Genomic DNA, 16,975 nt, shown 5'->3' on the forward strand with positions numbered 1-16,975 from the left:
GGGGCCTGTGCGCCGCACAGGTCTTCCTGTGCACCGCACAGGTCTTCTGGGCAGCCTGTGCACCGCACAGGGGCCGCACAGGGTAAACGCACAGGGCTGTGCGCCGCACAGGGGCCGCACAGGGCAAACGCACAGGGCTGTGGACCGCACAGGGTCCGCACAGGGCAAACGCACAGGACTCTGGAAGTTTGTGCATTGCTTGGTTCACCTTGAACCACCTATCTTGAGCTTCGGGTGTCGGAATTGAGATCCGAAAGATGTTCTGAACTCCTTGCGATCGCCCCGTCGTACTCAAATGCCCTATTTGTCATTTTTGAACCTCCAAAGTCTGAAAATTAAGAAAAACACTCCAAAACACATGAAAATGCTCTCAAACTAACTTCTTTTCACTTCCGAGAGTACAAACAAACACGTTTAAAACGCGCTTATCAGTCTCTCTCTTGGCCGATTACCCTAAAGCATCATCATGCAAATTTGTTTCCTCTTTTTCTTTTGGCAAGTATCTTGATACATTTATGCACAAAATAATCTCTCATATTTCTCTATAGGGTAGGCGCCCAAACTCATTCTAGAAGGAGCTTCTAGAAGCTTCTTCATTTGTTCATGACAACATGAGAAATGCCCATTAAGAATTTTCAATAAAATTCTCATGAAATGAAATTAACTCACAAGGCCCAATTATTTCAATATGGCCGAGTGACATAAAGTCATCAAATGAACTTGTCAAAATTTATTGACATCCATTTCATCCTATGTCTCAAAAGACAAAATTACCCTTTTGACAATTTTCGTTCTTGTTTTGACTTAGTTTCCAGTTTAACTATTCCTATCGATGTGATTCGTGACAGTGACCTCATGGACCCAAATGAACAAAGCTTGAGCTAAACACTTGGACTCAAAAGTTCACAAACCTTTTCCAAGTTTAGCTTAATGCCAACTGACTCCACTAAAGAGTTGACACTGAAAATCTCTCGGTTCAAATGAATTTATTTTCTACTCAAGAATTCAACCTAATTATGATGAGCGGACCCACTGAATATTATCTATGTTTACCCTTCATGAATGTCATCAGCTAGTCGGGATTTACTAAATTACCATTTTACCCTTCTAGCTGTTATTTCCTCAACTACTTTGTCGCTTGTGAATAAGTTAGAAACAATGTATTGACGAGGAGCTAACAAGTCACATTGTTTTATCCAAAAGAGTCAGGACTCAATTTGGACACTGGCCAGTTCATTTATTCACACTCCAAGGAACAAAGCATGAGGTGACATACATTGCATTTCAGCAATCTTGTACATGAATTCCATATCTATGAGAACTTCACAAAGTTACTCATGACATTCTCACAACTTAGTACTTCACCAATAGGCCCTGTTCGGAATCACATAGTGAGTCCGAACTCTGACTTTCTCAAATGAGAATACGTAAGCTGTGAAATGGCATGTCTCATTTCAGGATTAAGGTAAGCATGATGCAATTCATACATAGTGACTTCGAGACATAAGAGGTTAAATGGTTTGTTCTTATCTTGTCTCTAGAAGTGCACTGGTCAATTCAGTACCTTTGGAAGATACCTAGAAGAACTATAGAGTCTCCAACTCTCAATGCCTCATAACCAGACATCATAGATTCTTCTAACAATCGTACTGAGGTCAATAGTCCTTTGACCCTAAGATTGCGAATATATCGTTTTAAGCAAACTAGGAAGAGTTTGTTCATGCAAATCTACATTTGTCTCTTCGTAAGTTGTTAAGTTTGTTTATGGACTAAAAGACTAAGGTTTTATCATAAAGCTTCAAACAAAGAAAGAATGAATGAACGTTTCAACTTTATTATTAAATGAATAGGCAATTACAAGCAAGAGTCTTCATGAGACTTTATTACATCAAATGTACAAAATAAAGACTACAACTCTTCTTGTGGGCACCATTGACAACAAACATGCTAGTGTTCTTGACTTTGCATTCAATATTACATGACTTTAAGGATTTACAATTAAATAATTACATATCTCACTACTTCCAGAATATCACAGTATTTACAACACTCATTAGTATTCTAATTTGACGTTGTCAAAAGGGCTAATTTATAGTCCTTTTATTGACAATGTCCTTAGCATCAACTTTGAGCTCATACCTTATCACAATAAGTATGTTTGAGACATTTATGGAACAAGTTTGTCATTTCTAAACCTCAAGTTTCAGAAATTGTTTTAGCTCAGTCAATCTTTCATCATTAAGTCTATTATCAATGGTAATAACTATCTCAATGACACGTGTATAAAAATAACACTTATTGATCATTCCAAGAATATCGATTATAACAAAAAAAATCCATGAGCCATCATGGTTAGTTGTTTTTTTTTTTTAAATCTGCCTTTTAATTATAAAAGGTTTAGTAGTGCCTAAGTACTTAGATCCAATGTCAACAAGTCAACAAAATTTGCTCCTCAAAGGACAGTCCAATCTTAAGGCTCGAACACATTCAATGTTCAATTTATAGATCTCTCAAATCCTTCAAGCTAATAGCTTGACAGATTGATCTACTAAATTAGGGTTTAATGACGTAAGACAAGTTAGTTTGATCTTTATTAACAAAGATCATTTATTTCATTGAAGGAAAGATGTTGTTGATGATTAAAGAAAAAGATCCATTAATGGATGCTTTCAATTTAATGGCAAGTAATGCATACTTCCATTTATTGTATGATTTAATAGCTTATTAGATTCAATCAAGAATCCCATCATGAATGATGCATATAATCCTGTGAAGGATAAGCTATCTTAATTTCGTTCAATAGCAGCAAAATTCTAATTAAAGATGTTCCCACTTATTTATTGATTATTTATGGCAAGTCAATAATTAATTACACTTCCATTCATATGATTGTCATGATAGCAATATTAATCCATTTTAAAGGATTCCATCATAAATTATGGTAAAAGTCCTGTGAAGGACATTGCTTTCATTAGATTGTTCAATAATGGTGAGATTCTTATAAAGATGCTCCATTTAATCCTTTGAACAATCGTGGCTACAATCCTCTAAAGGATACTCTCACTCAATAATATGATTCTAATGACTAGGATCCAATAAAGGATGCTCCCACTTAATCAATTCTCGTGACTAGGTTCCATTCAAGTAAGCCCTCACTTAGTTATTGAACTAGAGTGTCTAGGTTCTTATAAAGATCCTCCCACTCAATCATTGTATCATCAACACTAACTTTAAAGTTGTGTTATCTTATTATCTCTTAATCACACAAATCATTTGTCGATATGAGATAATTATTTAGACACTACCAGAGTTCTAAATAGTTCTTATTATTTCATAAAACACATTTATAACAGTAATTCAATAGCTGAGGCAGTCCATACATCAACTTATTCATGATATAGTTCGACGTGAACTGTATGAAATCACTCGAAAGGGAATCCAGGATAATTCCCACCTGAGTGACCTCATCCATCAAAGCCCCATGGAGTTCAGCTTCTGTGAAGTAATTAGTCATTTTCATGACATGATCCCTCACAGGAGTTTCCGCAATCATCCTAGTGCTAGTGCACTTACGGGTGAGTTCAATACGGGCTTGCTCGATTTGCATCCTAAACATTTCCTGCAGCGAGTCAAGAATCTCCACAGCAATCTCCTTACCTTCCAACTTTGTTCGCAACGCATCAGATATACTCGCGAGCATGTAGGCTATGGCTTTGTTGTTAGCCACAGTCCAACTATCAAAATCGTCTTTCTGCGATCGGGATGAATTTGATGTCGGAAAAAGAGGTCTATCTTCAGTGAGGATAAAGCGAATGCTTTCACTTGCTAGCACAATATTCAGGTTAGACTTCCATTTCAGGAAGTTCTCACTAGTCAGGACGTGTTTCAACAACAAGGCAATAATAAGGTTTGACATGATTACTAAAAATATAAAAGCACATATATATTAGCAATATGAAAAGAAACAAACTATCAATAAGATTTAGGAAAATAAAAACATAATGCAACCAAGCACGAGATATAAAACACTAAAGAAAAGAACCCAGTTTTTATATTCCACAGTAATCCACCAATAGCCACAGTCTGTCCCACTATGGTGGCGTAACAGAGTGCACCTAGTGAAAATCGAGAACCATCTCAGATTATTGAGCAATCGTGGTTCATGACACATCATAACTATGTTCACTAACTACCAATTAATTAGGAATCTTTGACCACATAAGCAACCACCGGTTGGATTCACGCATGAGTCAACCCAACATTTCAGTAGAAAGAGTTTAGTCCAAACGCACTGACTTAGCCAGTACACGCCAAATTCAACTCCCCCACCTATCGTTAGAGACACAACCTTGTTATTGGAATAAGAAAAGTCTGTCCTTAGGAGCAGATCACCATGTCTAAAAGATCGCCGATCAAGCAGGAATCTTTCATCCTCACGGTGTTGTGGCAATGTTGGAGGTCTACGACTCAATATAATTTCAGTATTATTATTTTTCTCCTATCATTAACTTTAATTTAGGCGATCCACTCGAATTATCTAATCATATTAAATACTCGAGTGTTTCTAAGCTACCCTTAAAAACAATTATGTTTTGATATAGCTTAGTTATTAGGAATTCGTGACAACTAGTCTTGATTATCCTAATAGTATTCCTTCACGGAAATGCTTCCAGCGAGTAGGGAAGACATAGCCTTTTATTTACCCCCAAGCTTAGCCTCTTATCGGCTTGGTGACAAAGCTCTCTGATCCGTTTAACTCATTTATTAAAACTATCATAATCCAATTAGGTAATTTAATATAATAAATGAAAAACCATGACAAGCATAAACCCACAAAACAATTTCTAAATTATAGCTAACAAGCATGGTTGTAAGTAATTAAATAAATAAGCTAGAGCATATGGTTTGATTCTGTTTGATCGTTTCCTATTTGGTTCTTATAAATATAACTTGATGAACTCATTCGTATTAGTTCATGGATTCATATGAGCACATTCAATGTCTCATCGAAAAATAAATCATTTCAAGATTATTTATTTTTCTTAACTTTTTAAAAAATTAATTAATGAAACAAAGGCCCATTCAATGCCCTCTAGAAAAATAAATCGATATCAAGATCACTAATTTTTCATTGTTTTAAATTAAAAAAAAAATATTAGGGCTCAGCCCATATAATTATTTTAAATAAAACTTCAAAAATTAAATTTTTTCGGTTTTTTTTTTAACGGTTGGACCTTAGGCCCACCGGGCTAGCGGGCTGCTATCCGGTCGAATCTTTAAGTCCAGTTGCCAAGGTAGGGCTCAACAAGTCAGCTCGGACCAAGAGCTGGGAGGGCTAATGGGCCTGAGACCTATTTTCTAAGGGGTATGCGGTTTATTGACAAGGAGGTCAATAAATCGGGTTTCTTCGTCAAAGCGCCATCATCCGAGGGTTACTGTGAGGTTATTGTAGCTCTTTACAATTCAAGTGTGGGTGAAGGTGAAGGTACATTAAGCGAGGAAGATATTAACATGGCTAAAGTTTTTGTTACTTTTCTCAAACTTTTTTATGATCAAACTTGTTGTTTATCTGCTGTTTATAAACCTCATTCTCATTTAGCAATTCATAGTCTTTGCGCAATTGCTCAACATTTTAAAAACAATTGTGATTATGTAATTTTTCAAGATTGTATTTCCTTTATGAGAGACAAATTTTTAAAATATTGGGGCAAAGGCAAAATTCCTTTCTTATATGGGTATGCTTGTATTTTAGACCCTCGTATTCAAATGGAGGGTTTTAAAATGTTTTTAAATTTTTTAAAAGATATGTTCATCGGGGAAGATTATATTACACATGATCACAATAGGATCATGGAGGGTTTTTATGATCTTTTCAGGGTCTATCAAGAAAGAGTTGCACCGCCCCCAAAACCTAGCTCACCACGAAATGCAAGGCAAGAAGAAGAGTATATGTTCTTGTATGTTCACCGACACTTTCGTGGTGTTGATGGATCTCCACAATAATCATCTCCAGAGGGAGAGGATGGAGAGGATCTCCACAACCGTCTCGACCAATATACGACGAAATATCAAGATACACTACTCATCTTCACGTTGAGATCTCGAACACAAAACTTGACCTCTTGGATTGGTGGAGGCAACACGAAGGAATGCCTCTCATTTTAGCAAGTATGGCTCGTGATATTCTGACAAATCCTGTTTCAAGCGTTTCCTCTGAATCTGCATTAGTAGTTCGGGGCGTATTATTGACGATCGGCGCTATAGTTTATCACCCAAAGTGATCGAGGCTTTAACGGTGGGCAAAGATTGGGTTCTACATAGCTGACGAGCACAAGAGACATTTCGCGAAATTGAAATCATTGATGATTTTGATACTCGATTCTCAAATATAAACCTTACCAACCATTAGTATTTTATTTGTAATTTCCTTTTAATTTTGTTTTTCAAATGGATTTTTTTTGTTTTATAATAACTTGTGTAACCACCGTATTCCTCCACCACAAGTGGGGGATTATTAATTAAATTACCTGGTACCGACCACGTTTTCCTTAAAAAAAATATTAACACACAATTAAATAGAACACCACACTGATATGTCATGAAACAATTACACACACACACAAGTAAATGACTTTGCATTTCAGTCCCTTCAATTAAAAACACTACAAATGAAATAATATTAAAAAATATTAAATTTAAATAAAAAATATATTTAATTTGTTTTTTTAGGGGAAGATAATTCTCCTTTAAGAGAATATAATTTCTCAATCCTTTTGTAAGAGAATTTCCTTACAAAAATGAAATAAATTATCTTGTCTTACTATAGAGAATTCTTCACCAAAAAGAAGAGAATAACTCCTCATTTTCTTCGGTCCCATTTCGGGCCTAAAACAAATACTTTAGAATCCTTTTAGTATTATAATACTTTTGGCGGAACCATCTGATTCAAAACGATTAAAAAAGATACTGAACTTGATTAGTGTGATCAGATTGATCTTCTTAAACCATATTGACCAATCTGGTCCGATCCTTAGATCAATTTGGAATTAGACGAGGTCGTCCATACTTTAAAGTTTAAATGAGTAAAAAGGTAAAAGTACAAATATATATAGAATATTATAATAGAAATATTCGGTAATATTGTATATATGTTAACAACATTAGAGAGACCGAGAAAGACCTGGTTATTCGTTGAAAAACGGTCTTACATTGGAAATATTGATCATTCGAGTCAAAGGGTTTAAAACGAGTAAAAACAAAAAACAAAAAAACGAAAGAAACAAAGAAGGCGTAACATTTTCTAGAGGACAAGTCAGAGACAACTGACACAGAGCCTAATAATGACAATCTCCAAACCTCAAAACACTTCTATTCTGTTACCAAATTTTACTAAATTAAGATTAAAAAAACACACACACTTACGTAACGAAATTAAAAAAATCACACAGACAGATCATCATCACCATCACCGCACATCGTCGTCGATCGGGTCGAGGTTTCAGCGGCCATAGCTAAAACCTCCTCCTCCGACAATAATAATAATAATTAATAATCACACACACACACCTATCTCCGACGACCGACCAAACCCTAGTTTTTTGTTTTTGTTTTTATTGTTTACAATGCCTAAGAAAACAAAAAAACACAAACGCTAACAAAAAAAAGAGCGAGAATGGAAATCGGAATCTTGGCGGTGATCACATTCGCGGCGGTGGCTCTGATATCTCCGGCGAGTTCGGGCCTCACCGGCAAGACAGAAGAGTACAACGTGATCCGCGGCCGGTACTGCTCTCAGGAGATCGACGACGCGTCTCCACCGGGGGAGCTTCAAGCCAGCTTCAACTCGTCGTTCGACAGGGTGAAAGAACAGATCCTACACTCCCACTGGGGCGCGGCGAACGTGTCGGCTTCTCCGGCGGCTTCGTCGCCGGAGGTGGACATGTACGGACAGTGCTTCAAGGACGCGAAGCAGGCGGGTTGCTCGCACTGCTTCCAGAGAGCGGCGCAGCTCTCGGCGTGCCTCCCCTCCGCCTCCGCCGCCATCTTCTTCGACGGCTGCTTCCTCCGGTACACCCTCGGCGGCGGCGGCGCGTGGGCGCGCGTGGGGGACCACGCGAGCTGCGCGGGGCCGTTCACGGGGGACGACTCGGGCGGGGCGAGCATGAGGGGGGAGTTCGGGAAGAAGGTGAGGTCGGCGATGGAGCTTCTGACGCAGGCGGTGGTGAGCGGGGCCGGGTTCGGGGTCCTCCTCGACCGGGGAGGCGTAAAAGACATTTACGCCCTCGGGCAGTGCTGGAACCACGTCACCTCAGAGGCCTGCAGGCGCTGCGTTGACGCCGCCGGGGCCCGCCTCTACCAGGACTGCGGCAGGCCCGGGGCCACCGGGGGCCGCGCCATGTTCGAGAACTGCTTCGTCAGGTACGCCACCTACAAGTTCTTCCACGCCGACCCCGACCACGATACCGAAGGTGAGTCACCGCCAACAAATTGAAATCAAAGAGAGATGGTATTCATCAGCGGACTTACTTTTTTTTTTGTCTCTTCAATTCACAAGTTTTTCCTATTTTATTATTATTATTATCATTTCTCTTATTGCTTGCACAAGTTTTTCCTAAATTTTTTATTATTATTATCATTTCTCTTATTGCTTGCAAAATAAATAAATTTTTTTTTTTATGATTATGAACAAAAAATAGAAAATTTAAGGTTGATTTTTTATATTTATATTATTCATTGTTATTTTTTTTTTATAATGAAAAACAATATGTTTGCCGGGTTTCCTTTTCTAGGAAAGTTGTCATTTTTTCTAGTTTTTGTTGGGATTTCGGTGATTTGAAGAATTTCGGCAATGAAACGAATTTAATAGCGCTTTCGGCTAGGGACAAAAAAAAAAGAAAAAACAAAACCCTTGAAAAAATGACTATTTAAGCAAAAAAAAAAATGTAGAATTACATGATTTTTTTGTGATGTGATAGGTTTAAAATGAAAGATAAGATTGCATAGACATATTTTTTTAAACAATTATTATTTTATTTTTAGTTTTGGTTTTGTTTTGTCATCTTCTTGCTCAATCTCCGTGCAGAGTCGCAGAAATCTTGGATCATCAGCGCCGGGATCCTATCGTCAATTGTCTTGGCTTTGCTTGTCATGTTCGCAGCCTACATTTTCTATAAGAGGGTATCGATAAATAAAGGAGGTAACAAAAAAAATGAAATCCATATCAATTGAATTAAAAAAAAAAATCTCTTCTAAACAAATTATCCGTGGTACTAGGCCAATCTCCGATCCAACGCGCGAACAATTATAGGCTACATTTCAAGTACGAAACTCTAGAGAAGGCCACTGATTTCTTCCATTCAACGAGGAAGTTGGGACAAGGCGGCTCGGGCTCAGTGTTCAAGGGCATTCTCCCCGATGGGAGAGTTGTCGCGGTGAAAAGATTATTCTTTAGCACGCGCCAATGGGCCGACGAGTTCTTCAACGAGATCAATTTGATCAACGGGATTGACCACAAGAACCTAGTCAAGCTTCTCGGCTGCAGCATCGAAGGCCCCGAAAGCCTCCTCGTCTACGAATTCGTCCCCAATCGCAGCCTTGATCAAGTCATTTTCGGTACAACTTTTTCCGCTTTGATACAAAAACTATTCTCTAGGTTTTAAAAAAAATTATTTTTAACCAATATTAATTTATTTTTTTCTAACTTAAATTTATTTTATATTTTGAGAGAGTTGTTGGTTCTCTTGAAAAAAATGGTCAAGTGGGAAAATTGATTACTAATAATTTAACCACTTGAACTTAAATCTCATCTCAAATGGTAATAGAGGATTTTTTTTTTTTTTCAGATAGGAAAAAGACTAGGAGTAGTCTAACTTGGCAGGAAAGATACGATATTATTTTGGGAATTGCCGAGGGGCTCGCTTTCCTCCACGGTGGCTGCGGGGCTAGAATAATTCACAGAGATATTAAAGCAAGCAATGTCTTACTCGGTGATAACCTCGTCCCTAAAATCGCCGATTTTGGGCTTGCTCGGTCGGTTGCTTCGGATAAAAGTCATATAAGTACCGGCATCGCAGGCACATTGTGAGCCTAAAACCCTAACATTTGTCTCTTTTTTTTTTTCTTTTTTTTTTTTTTTTTCATTTCTACATTGCGTTAAAATTGCGCTAAAAATCATGAAAAATCTCGATAGGGGATACATGGCCCCGGAATATCTTGTCCGAGGGCAATTGACCGAGAAAGCCGATCTTTACGCGTTTGGGGTTTTGGTTCTAGAGATCGTATGCGGTCGGAGAAATAGCACATTCACACTAGGGTCAAACTCAATTTTGCATAAGGTGAGTCCCACAATTTTTTTTTTTTTTTTCTACATTATTATTCATCCTTATCATTATAGGTTTGGAAGCTTCACAAGGAAAACAAGATTAGTGAATCAGTTGACAAGGTCCTAAAAGGCGATTTCGACCATAAAGAAGCGTCGAATGTGCTTCAAATCGGACTATTGTGTACACAAGCCTCGGTCTCGCTAAGACCATCCATGTCCGAAGTGATCGAAATGTTGAGCAATAACGAACACGAAATTCCGACTCCGAAGCAGCCTCCGTTCTTGAACGCGAGCTTGATAACCGCTGAGGACGGGGATTCGAGTACGAGCATCCAAATGCCGTCCGAGATTTCGTGCTCTTTCACCGCCAATTCAAGTACTATTTATGAATCAGTGTGTTACTCCGGAGTTCCTAATTCACTCACCGTCAAGCCTTTGTGACCGCATTAAAAGACAATAGAATATTGATTGTTGGTTTCGGAGATTAAGTGTATATTTTTAAACTTAGCGACGGGTTTTATGTGACTTGTGGACTTTTTTTGTATTTTTTTTTTGTATGTATGTATGTATGTATGGATGTATTTTTTTTATGTATTAGTCTAACATAAATAAGTAGAACTTGGGTTGGAGTTTTTTGGGGTCCGATCTTGAAGGGATGATTGTTCAGAAATTTGTTTATCTTTATTTTAATTTATTTTAAACAAAAATTTGTTTATGTTTATTGGATGCATTTTCATTGTGGAAAATTTTGTTCAAAAGTTGTTTGATTACCAAAAATAAATATATGAGAAACTATGCTGATCACCAAAAGTAGTTTCATATAAGATTAATGAACGAATCATATTATTAAGAATAACAAACTTAAAAATAACATACGTATCCCTTCGAATATAAAAGATATTAATAATGTTAAAGAATACATCGTATATTTAAAAAAATCATGACAATAGTCATCACATTTCAATTAAACACGGGGATACATATAATATTTCCCTTTTTAACAATGATCAAAATTTAGTTATAAAAATTAACTCTTATTAATTCATAAGAGCACCCAAAAATTCACACGACAAAATTAACCATCAAAATTCGTCCAAAAATCATCACAATTCAAAATGAAGCCTCTCAATTAAAACCCAAACACCAAACATGTTCAAAAACGTCTCAGAAACATCCATTAATCCTCATAAATCAAAAGCCCCAAAATTCAAATCTTCAAACCCTAGATTATGAAATTTTCGGCCAAATTCAACCCAAACTAAGAAATTCTGAGTTCAATCCTCAAATATAAGTCATAATCATCATCAATTGAGCTCAATAATCAAATCAAACCGACCAATTTCTCATAAATCATCACAAATTCAAAACCCCCCAATTATTGGATCTATGAACCCTGAAAACGAAATTCAATCCGGGAAGAGAGACTATCACCTCAAATCGAGAAATTAACCTTCCTTGGTGAGCTCTCACGCCTTCCCGGGGGTTCTTCTCCGGTCCGGCATCTCGGCCGCTCACGGCGACGTCTCTTCTTCCTCGGCTGGAGCACGCGGTGGAGGGAGCTCACGGGGTTGATGGCGCGCGAACGAGTAGGAAAGAAAGGAGAGAGAGATCGTTATGGTGATGATGGTGAGGATCGATATGTTGGTGATTGATGCACCTTAAAAAACCAATTAAAATGCGGAAAAGAATAATTACGCTAGCAAGAGCTAATTATTAACATGGTTATTAAACAAGATCTAGATTACTTAATTAATTAATCATAAGAAATTTCATCAACCAACCATATCATAAAAAAGACGAGTTTAAGTAAACTTACAATTTTTGGCTCACGAACCGAAAGCTTTTCCGTCTTCGTCTTGAACGTACAAGCCTCCACACGATCAGATCTGGAACACCTCCTTCAAGGACTCGATGTGATGACACCAAAGTCTTCCGAAACGTAATCTCCGAGGAAGATAATACAAAAGAGTGAGCTTCGTTATATCTCACTAGATCAGGAAACAGGGTGTTTCCGATCTTTCTCTCTTATTTCTAAGAATGGTATTGAAGCAATTCCGAGGGGAAGGAGTAGACGAATTAGGTCGGCACACTCACGGAAGAGAGGCCACGAAATTCCTTGGCAATTCGGTTAAATTTTGCTTCACATCACCCCTCTATTTATAGCAGTTCAAAAGGTATCTTTATAGAATATTCCAGAATATTCTAAAAGGTATTATTTTCTTTTATTGTGTTCACACTAATTGATTAAATCTCAGCCATTGGATCTCAATAAGTGAATCTTATTTTTTCTCTCATCTGTCAGATCAGTATCTAGGATTTTATTTTATACAACAGTATAAAATATTTTGCAGTTGAGAAAATCTAGGAAAAAATATTCTCCTAGATTTCTCCTAAATATTCTCTTAATATTTAGCCTACATATTAGTAGACAATATAGGAAAATATATCTCCTATATTTTAGGAACAGAAAAACAGAAAAAATATTGGTTACCATAGCATTGCAAAAAACGTCCAACACCAAAGGGGTAGCCGATTTTTGCTTTTTCAAGGCTCAATAGATTTAAGCCCATTAAACACTTACTTACTTGTCCAACAATAAATAATAAATTTATTTACTTGATCTAGCAATAAATAAACAACTTTACTATAAATATTTATTTAATTCCCAAAATATCATTTTTAGAATTAATGTTGTCAATCACTATTACAGCAAGTGAGATTATAATAATAATACATACTGTTATATTAACGTTCTTATCCGCTTTTATCGAAGCCGAATCGGGGACGATGGACCTAGTAGTAGAAGCTTAACAAATCCGATCAAAAAAGACGAAATAGTCATTTCTCTTTTTCGATCGATTTGTCTAATCTTAGTCAATACTCCACCGTGTAAGCTAAGACTGCACTCTCCTTTAATACTAAAATTATATTTACTCATCGTGACGAGTGTCCACTGGTATAATCAGTACGTGATCAAGACCTTCCAGGTGCTGCCCGTATCGAGATAGGTCAATTGGTTCCGTTATACCTTTCTCGTTACATATAAGTCATGAGCATCGTTGCTTCCCCAGCAAAAAATTCAACTGAACGTAAGCCAACTTCGGAAGTGTACACAATCAATCGGTTTTGGAATCAACACTTAGGTGAGAGAACATTAACCTTCTTTAAGAAAAGTTGGATTCCGTATTCGTAAAACACTTCCTTCTACGAGCATGTCCTGAGTTCCCAAAACATCCATTTATTCAAACTTCATTGGCCTTTAACGTGATGAATCAAAGAAGCCGGTAACATGATCTAGAAGTCCATGATTACTTCAAGATATTATATTAAGCGTCACTGTGACCATCATAAGCGGCCTTGGCTAGTGCATCCTAACGGTCCTTAAACGACGCATCTATCCAAACCAAAGTCTGTCCAGGTCGTACACCTTCTGCAAGTGTATAATGCTCCCACTGAGTGATCAACTCTCACTCATGTTCCATATATATGACTTTAGATAAGGCTTTCCAGGCGCATATCAGTCATCGACCAAGTTTTAGTTCACTGCCCGATCTCGGATGCCCAGCATGCGATTCAGTTTGATACGGAGACTATGGATTATAGTTGTTATTGATTCTGAATGTTATCATACCTCAACCCACTAATCATATGATGCTAATAAAGTAACTTCTTATCTTATTTAGTAATCATCATCTTCTAGTGGGCAATACTCCTAACAATCTCCCACTTTGACCAGAGAAGATAAGTTATCATGAGCCAATTTATTCGTAGCCATTGTAAAGATAGTTTCAGAAGTTTTGATCCGGGATTGAGATTCCCATGGATTCTCAATTTTATCATACTCCACAAGTTATGTCGATTCGACTTATATCCCAAATATATATATCCACAATCCATGCTAACATGCAAGTAATCTTGACTTACCTCTTAAGGTCAAATCATTTTGTTCTTAGTAAATCAATTTACTTTAAAACATTCTAACACTTTGCATGTTTCAGAATATACACCAGACTTCATATCTAAAGAAGAAGTTACCTTATTCGTTGGTGTACATCTATTGGTGCCTTCAACAATTTGCACCGTTGCATGCTCAGATCTCATCACCACTAACCATAGTGTGATTAAATATGTTTCAATAAGAACTTTATTGACTTCCTCATTTACTTAGTTATTTATTGTGCATCCTTGTTGGTCAAGTCATATTCAATATACATAACTTTAAGGATTTACAATTAAATAATTAAGTATCTCACTATTTCCTGAATTTGACATTGTCAAAAGGGCTAATTTATAGTCCACTTATTGACAATGTCCTTAGCCTCAACTTTGAGCTCATACCTTATCATAATAAGTATGTTTGAGACATTTTTGGTACGAGATTGTCGTTTCTAAACCTCAAGTTTCAGAAATTATTTTAGCTCAGTCAATCGTGTCATCATTAAGTCTATTACACAACAGTAATAACTTTCTCAATGACACGTGTATAATAATAACACATATCGATCATTCCAAGAATATCGATTATAACAAAAATCCAAGAGTCATCATATGATTATTTGTTCGTTTTTAAAGATTTACCTTTTAATAAAAGGTAGAGTAGTATCTAACTACTTAGATCCAAAGTCAACAGAACATGTTCCTCAAAGGATAGTTCATCTTATTTTGAATAAGATCCCAAATGAACTGGTTCGTGGTATCAGAGAGAAGAGCAACATCGTTGCTAATGTCTCTTCTCAAGGGCTCAATCCCTTAAGTACCAATCCGCTTGTTCGCTCATTGTTCAATTTATAGATCTCTCAAATCCTTCAAGTTAATAGCTTGACAGGTTGATCTACTAAATAAGGGTTTATTGACTTACAACAAGTTAGCTTGATCTTCATTATTAAAGATCAATACTTTCATTTAATTAAAGATTCTGCTGATGATTAAAGACAAGGATCCATTAATGGATGCTTTCTACTTAATGGCAAGTAATGCATACTTCCATTTATTGTACGATTTAATAGCTTATTAGATTCATTTAAGAATCCCATCATAAATGATGCATAAAATCCCGTGAAGGATTAAGCTATTTTAAATTCGTTCAATAGCGGCAAGATTCTAATTAAAGATGCTCCCACTTATTAATTGATTATTTATGGCAAGTCAATAATTAATTACACTTCCATTCATATTATTTTCATGATAGCAATATTAATCCATATCAAAGGATTCCATCATAAATGATGGTAACAGTCATGTGAAGGACAATGCTTTCATTAATTTTGTTCAATAATGGCGAGATTCTTATAAAGATTCTCTCATTAAATTCAATGAACAGTCATAGCTAGAATCTTTTAAAGGATGCTCCCACTCAATAATATGATTCTAGTGACTAGGATCCAATAAAGGATGCTCCCACTTAATCAATTCTAGTGACTAGGTTCCATTCAATGAAGCTCCCACTTAGTTATTGAACTAGAGTGTCTAGGCTCTTATAAAGATGCTCCCACTCAATCAATGTATCATCAACACTAACTTTAAAGTTGTGTTATCTTATTATCTCTTAATCACATAGATCATTTGTCGATATGAGATAATTATCTAGACACTACCAGAGTTCTAAATAGTTCTTATTATTTCATAAAACATATTTATAATATCAATTTTAATAAAGCAATAAAAGCTAATTAAAATTCTAACAAAGATTATTAACTCGGATAATATAATATTGTACACCTATATAGTTAATGAACGGAAACACGGTCCTTCATATTCTATATTTAATTAAGGCTTAAGCATTTATGCATATTAATTCTAATATCATAAAGGCAATTCATATATGACTAGAGAAATATTTAATGACACATTCATATGTTCATAAATAATGTAATAAAACATAAAGAAAGAAAAGATTCATCCTATCTGAAATAGTCATAAAAGACTACAGTAAAAAAAACCTCGGATTATTTGTGACACAACTCTTATGTTCAAAAATAAATCCAAAAATGAAAGTAATAAAACTAGCCGGAAATTTTAGACCTTGAGCTGGAGCATGAGCTTCTCAATAATTCGGGCTTGAATCCGACATTGCTCAGCAAGCTCACCAACACCATCGTGTTCCTCTAGATCTAATCTGGAACAAGAATAGACGTATGCTCATGAATAATTATCCTAAAAAACAATTTTAGGATATCAGGAATTTTTTGGTACATTACCAGCATTCTTGTTCTTTTCAAGCTCGGCTATGTACAAAAGACAGTTCCTCTGCCAATGACCTTCAGTGTTACAATGGTGACATTTGCCCACCATTCCACGCTTCTTCTCTTTTCCCTTTTCCACTTTTCTTGAAGTTTCTCCTTTGTTAGCGGGAGCTTTCCCCTTCGAAGTACTAGGACGTGCCTTTGATGACCCAACTCCAGAAGACATGTTCTTCTTGGATTTAGGCAAAGAACTTTTGTCAGCATACAAAGCTGATCCTTTGTTCTTTCCTTGATGAGTGATAGACTCTAAAGTCCGTAACTCATTCAATAGCTGAGGCAGTTCATACGTCAACTTATTCATGATATAGTTCGATGTAAATTGTATGAAATCACTCGAAAGGAAATTCAGGATAATTCTCACCCGAGTGACCTCATCCATCAAAGCCCCATGGAGTTCAGCTTCTGTGAAGTA

The 16,975-nt window shown here is 36.5% G+C and overlaps 2 protein-coding genes across 2 annotated transcripts; one reads left to right on the forward strand and one right to left on the reverse strand.

The window, feature by feature from the left end:
* Positions 1 to 218: 218 nt before the first annotated feature.
* Positions 219 to 3,916, reverse strand: LOC149383558 (uncharacterized). Its single transcript, XM_089627833.1, has 2 exons — positions 3,574 to 3,916; positions 219 to 328 (listed from the first exon to the last, which is right to left on the reverse strand). The coding sequence occupies exons 1-2, from the start codon at positions 3,914 to 3,916 to the stop codon at positions 219 to 221; spliced, it is 453 nt and encodes a 150-aa protein (XP_089483959.1).
* A 3,756-nt stretch (positions 3,917 to 7,672) lies between these two features.
* LOC149383559 (cysteine-rich receptor-like protein kinase 1) lies at positions 7,673 to 10,762 on the forward strand. Its single transcript, XM_089627834.1, has 7 exons — positions 7,673 to 8,478; positions 8,790 to 8,845; positions 9,083 to 9,196; positions 9,274 to 9,612; positions 9,843 to 10,080; positions 10,190 to 10,334; positions 10,394 to 10,762. Exons 1-7 carry the CDS (start codon positions 7,673 to 7,675, stop codon positions 10,760 to 10,762), a joined length of 2,067 nt encoding a protein of 688 aa, XP_089483960.1.
* Positions 10,763 to 16,975: the final 6,213 nt, after the last annotated feature.

The sequence above is a fragment of the Urtica dioica genome, chromosome 10, assembly GCF_054948205.1.
Source record: "Urtica dioica subsp. dioica isolate 48M chromosome 10, U.dioica_male_clone48M_v1_H2, whole genome shotgun sequence".
Taxonomy (NCBI): Eukaryota; Viridiplantae; Streptophyta; class Magnoliopsida; order Rosales; family Urticaceae; genus Urtica; species Urtica dioica.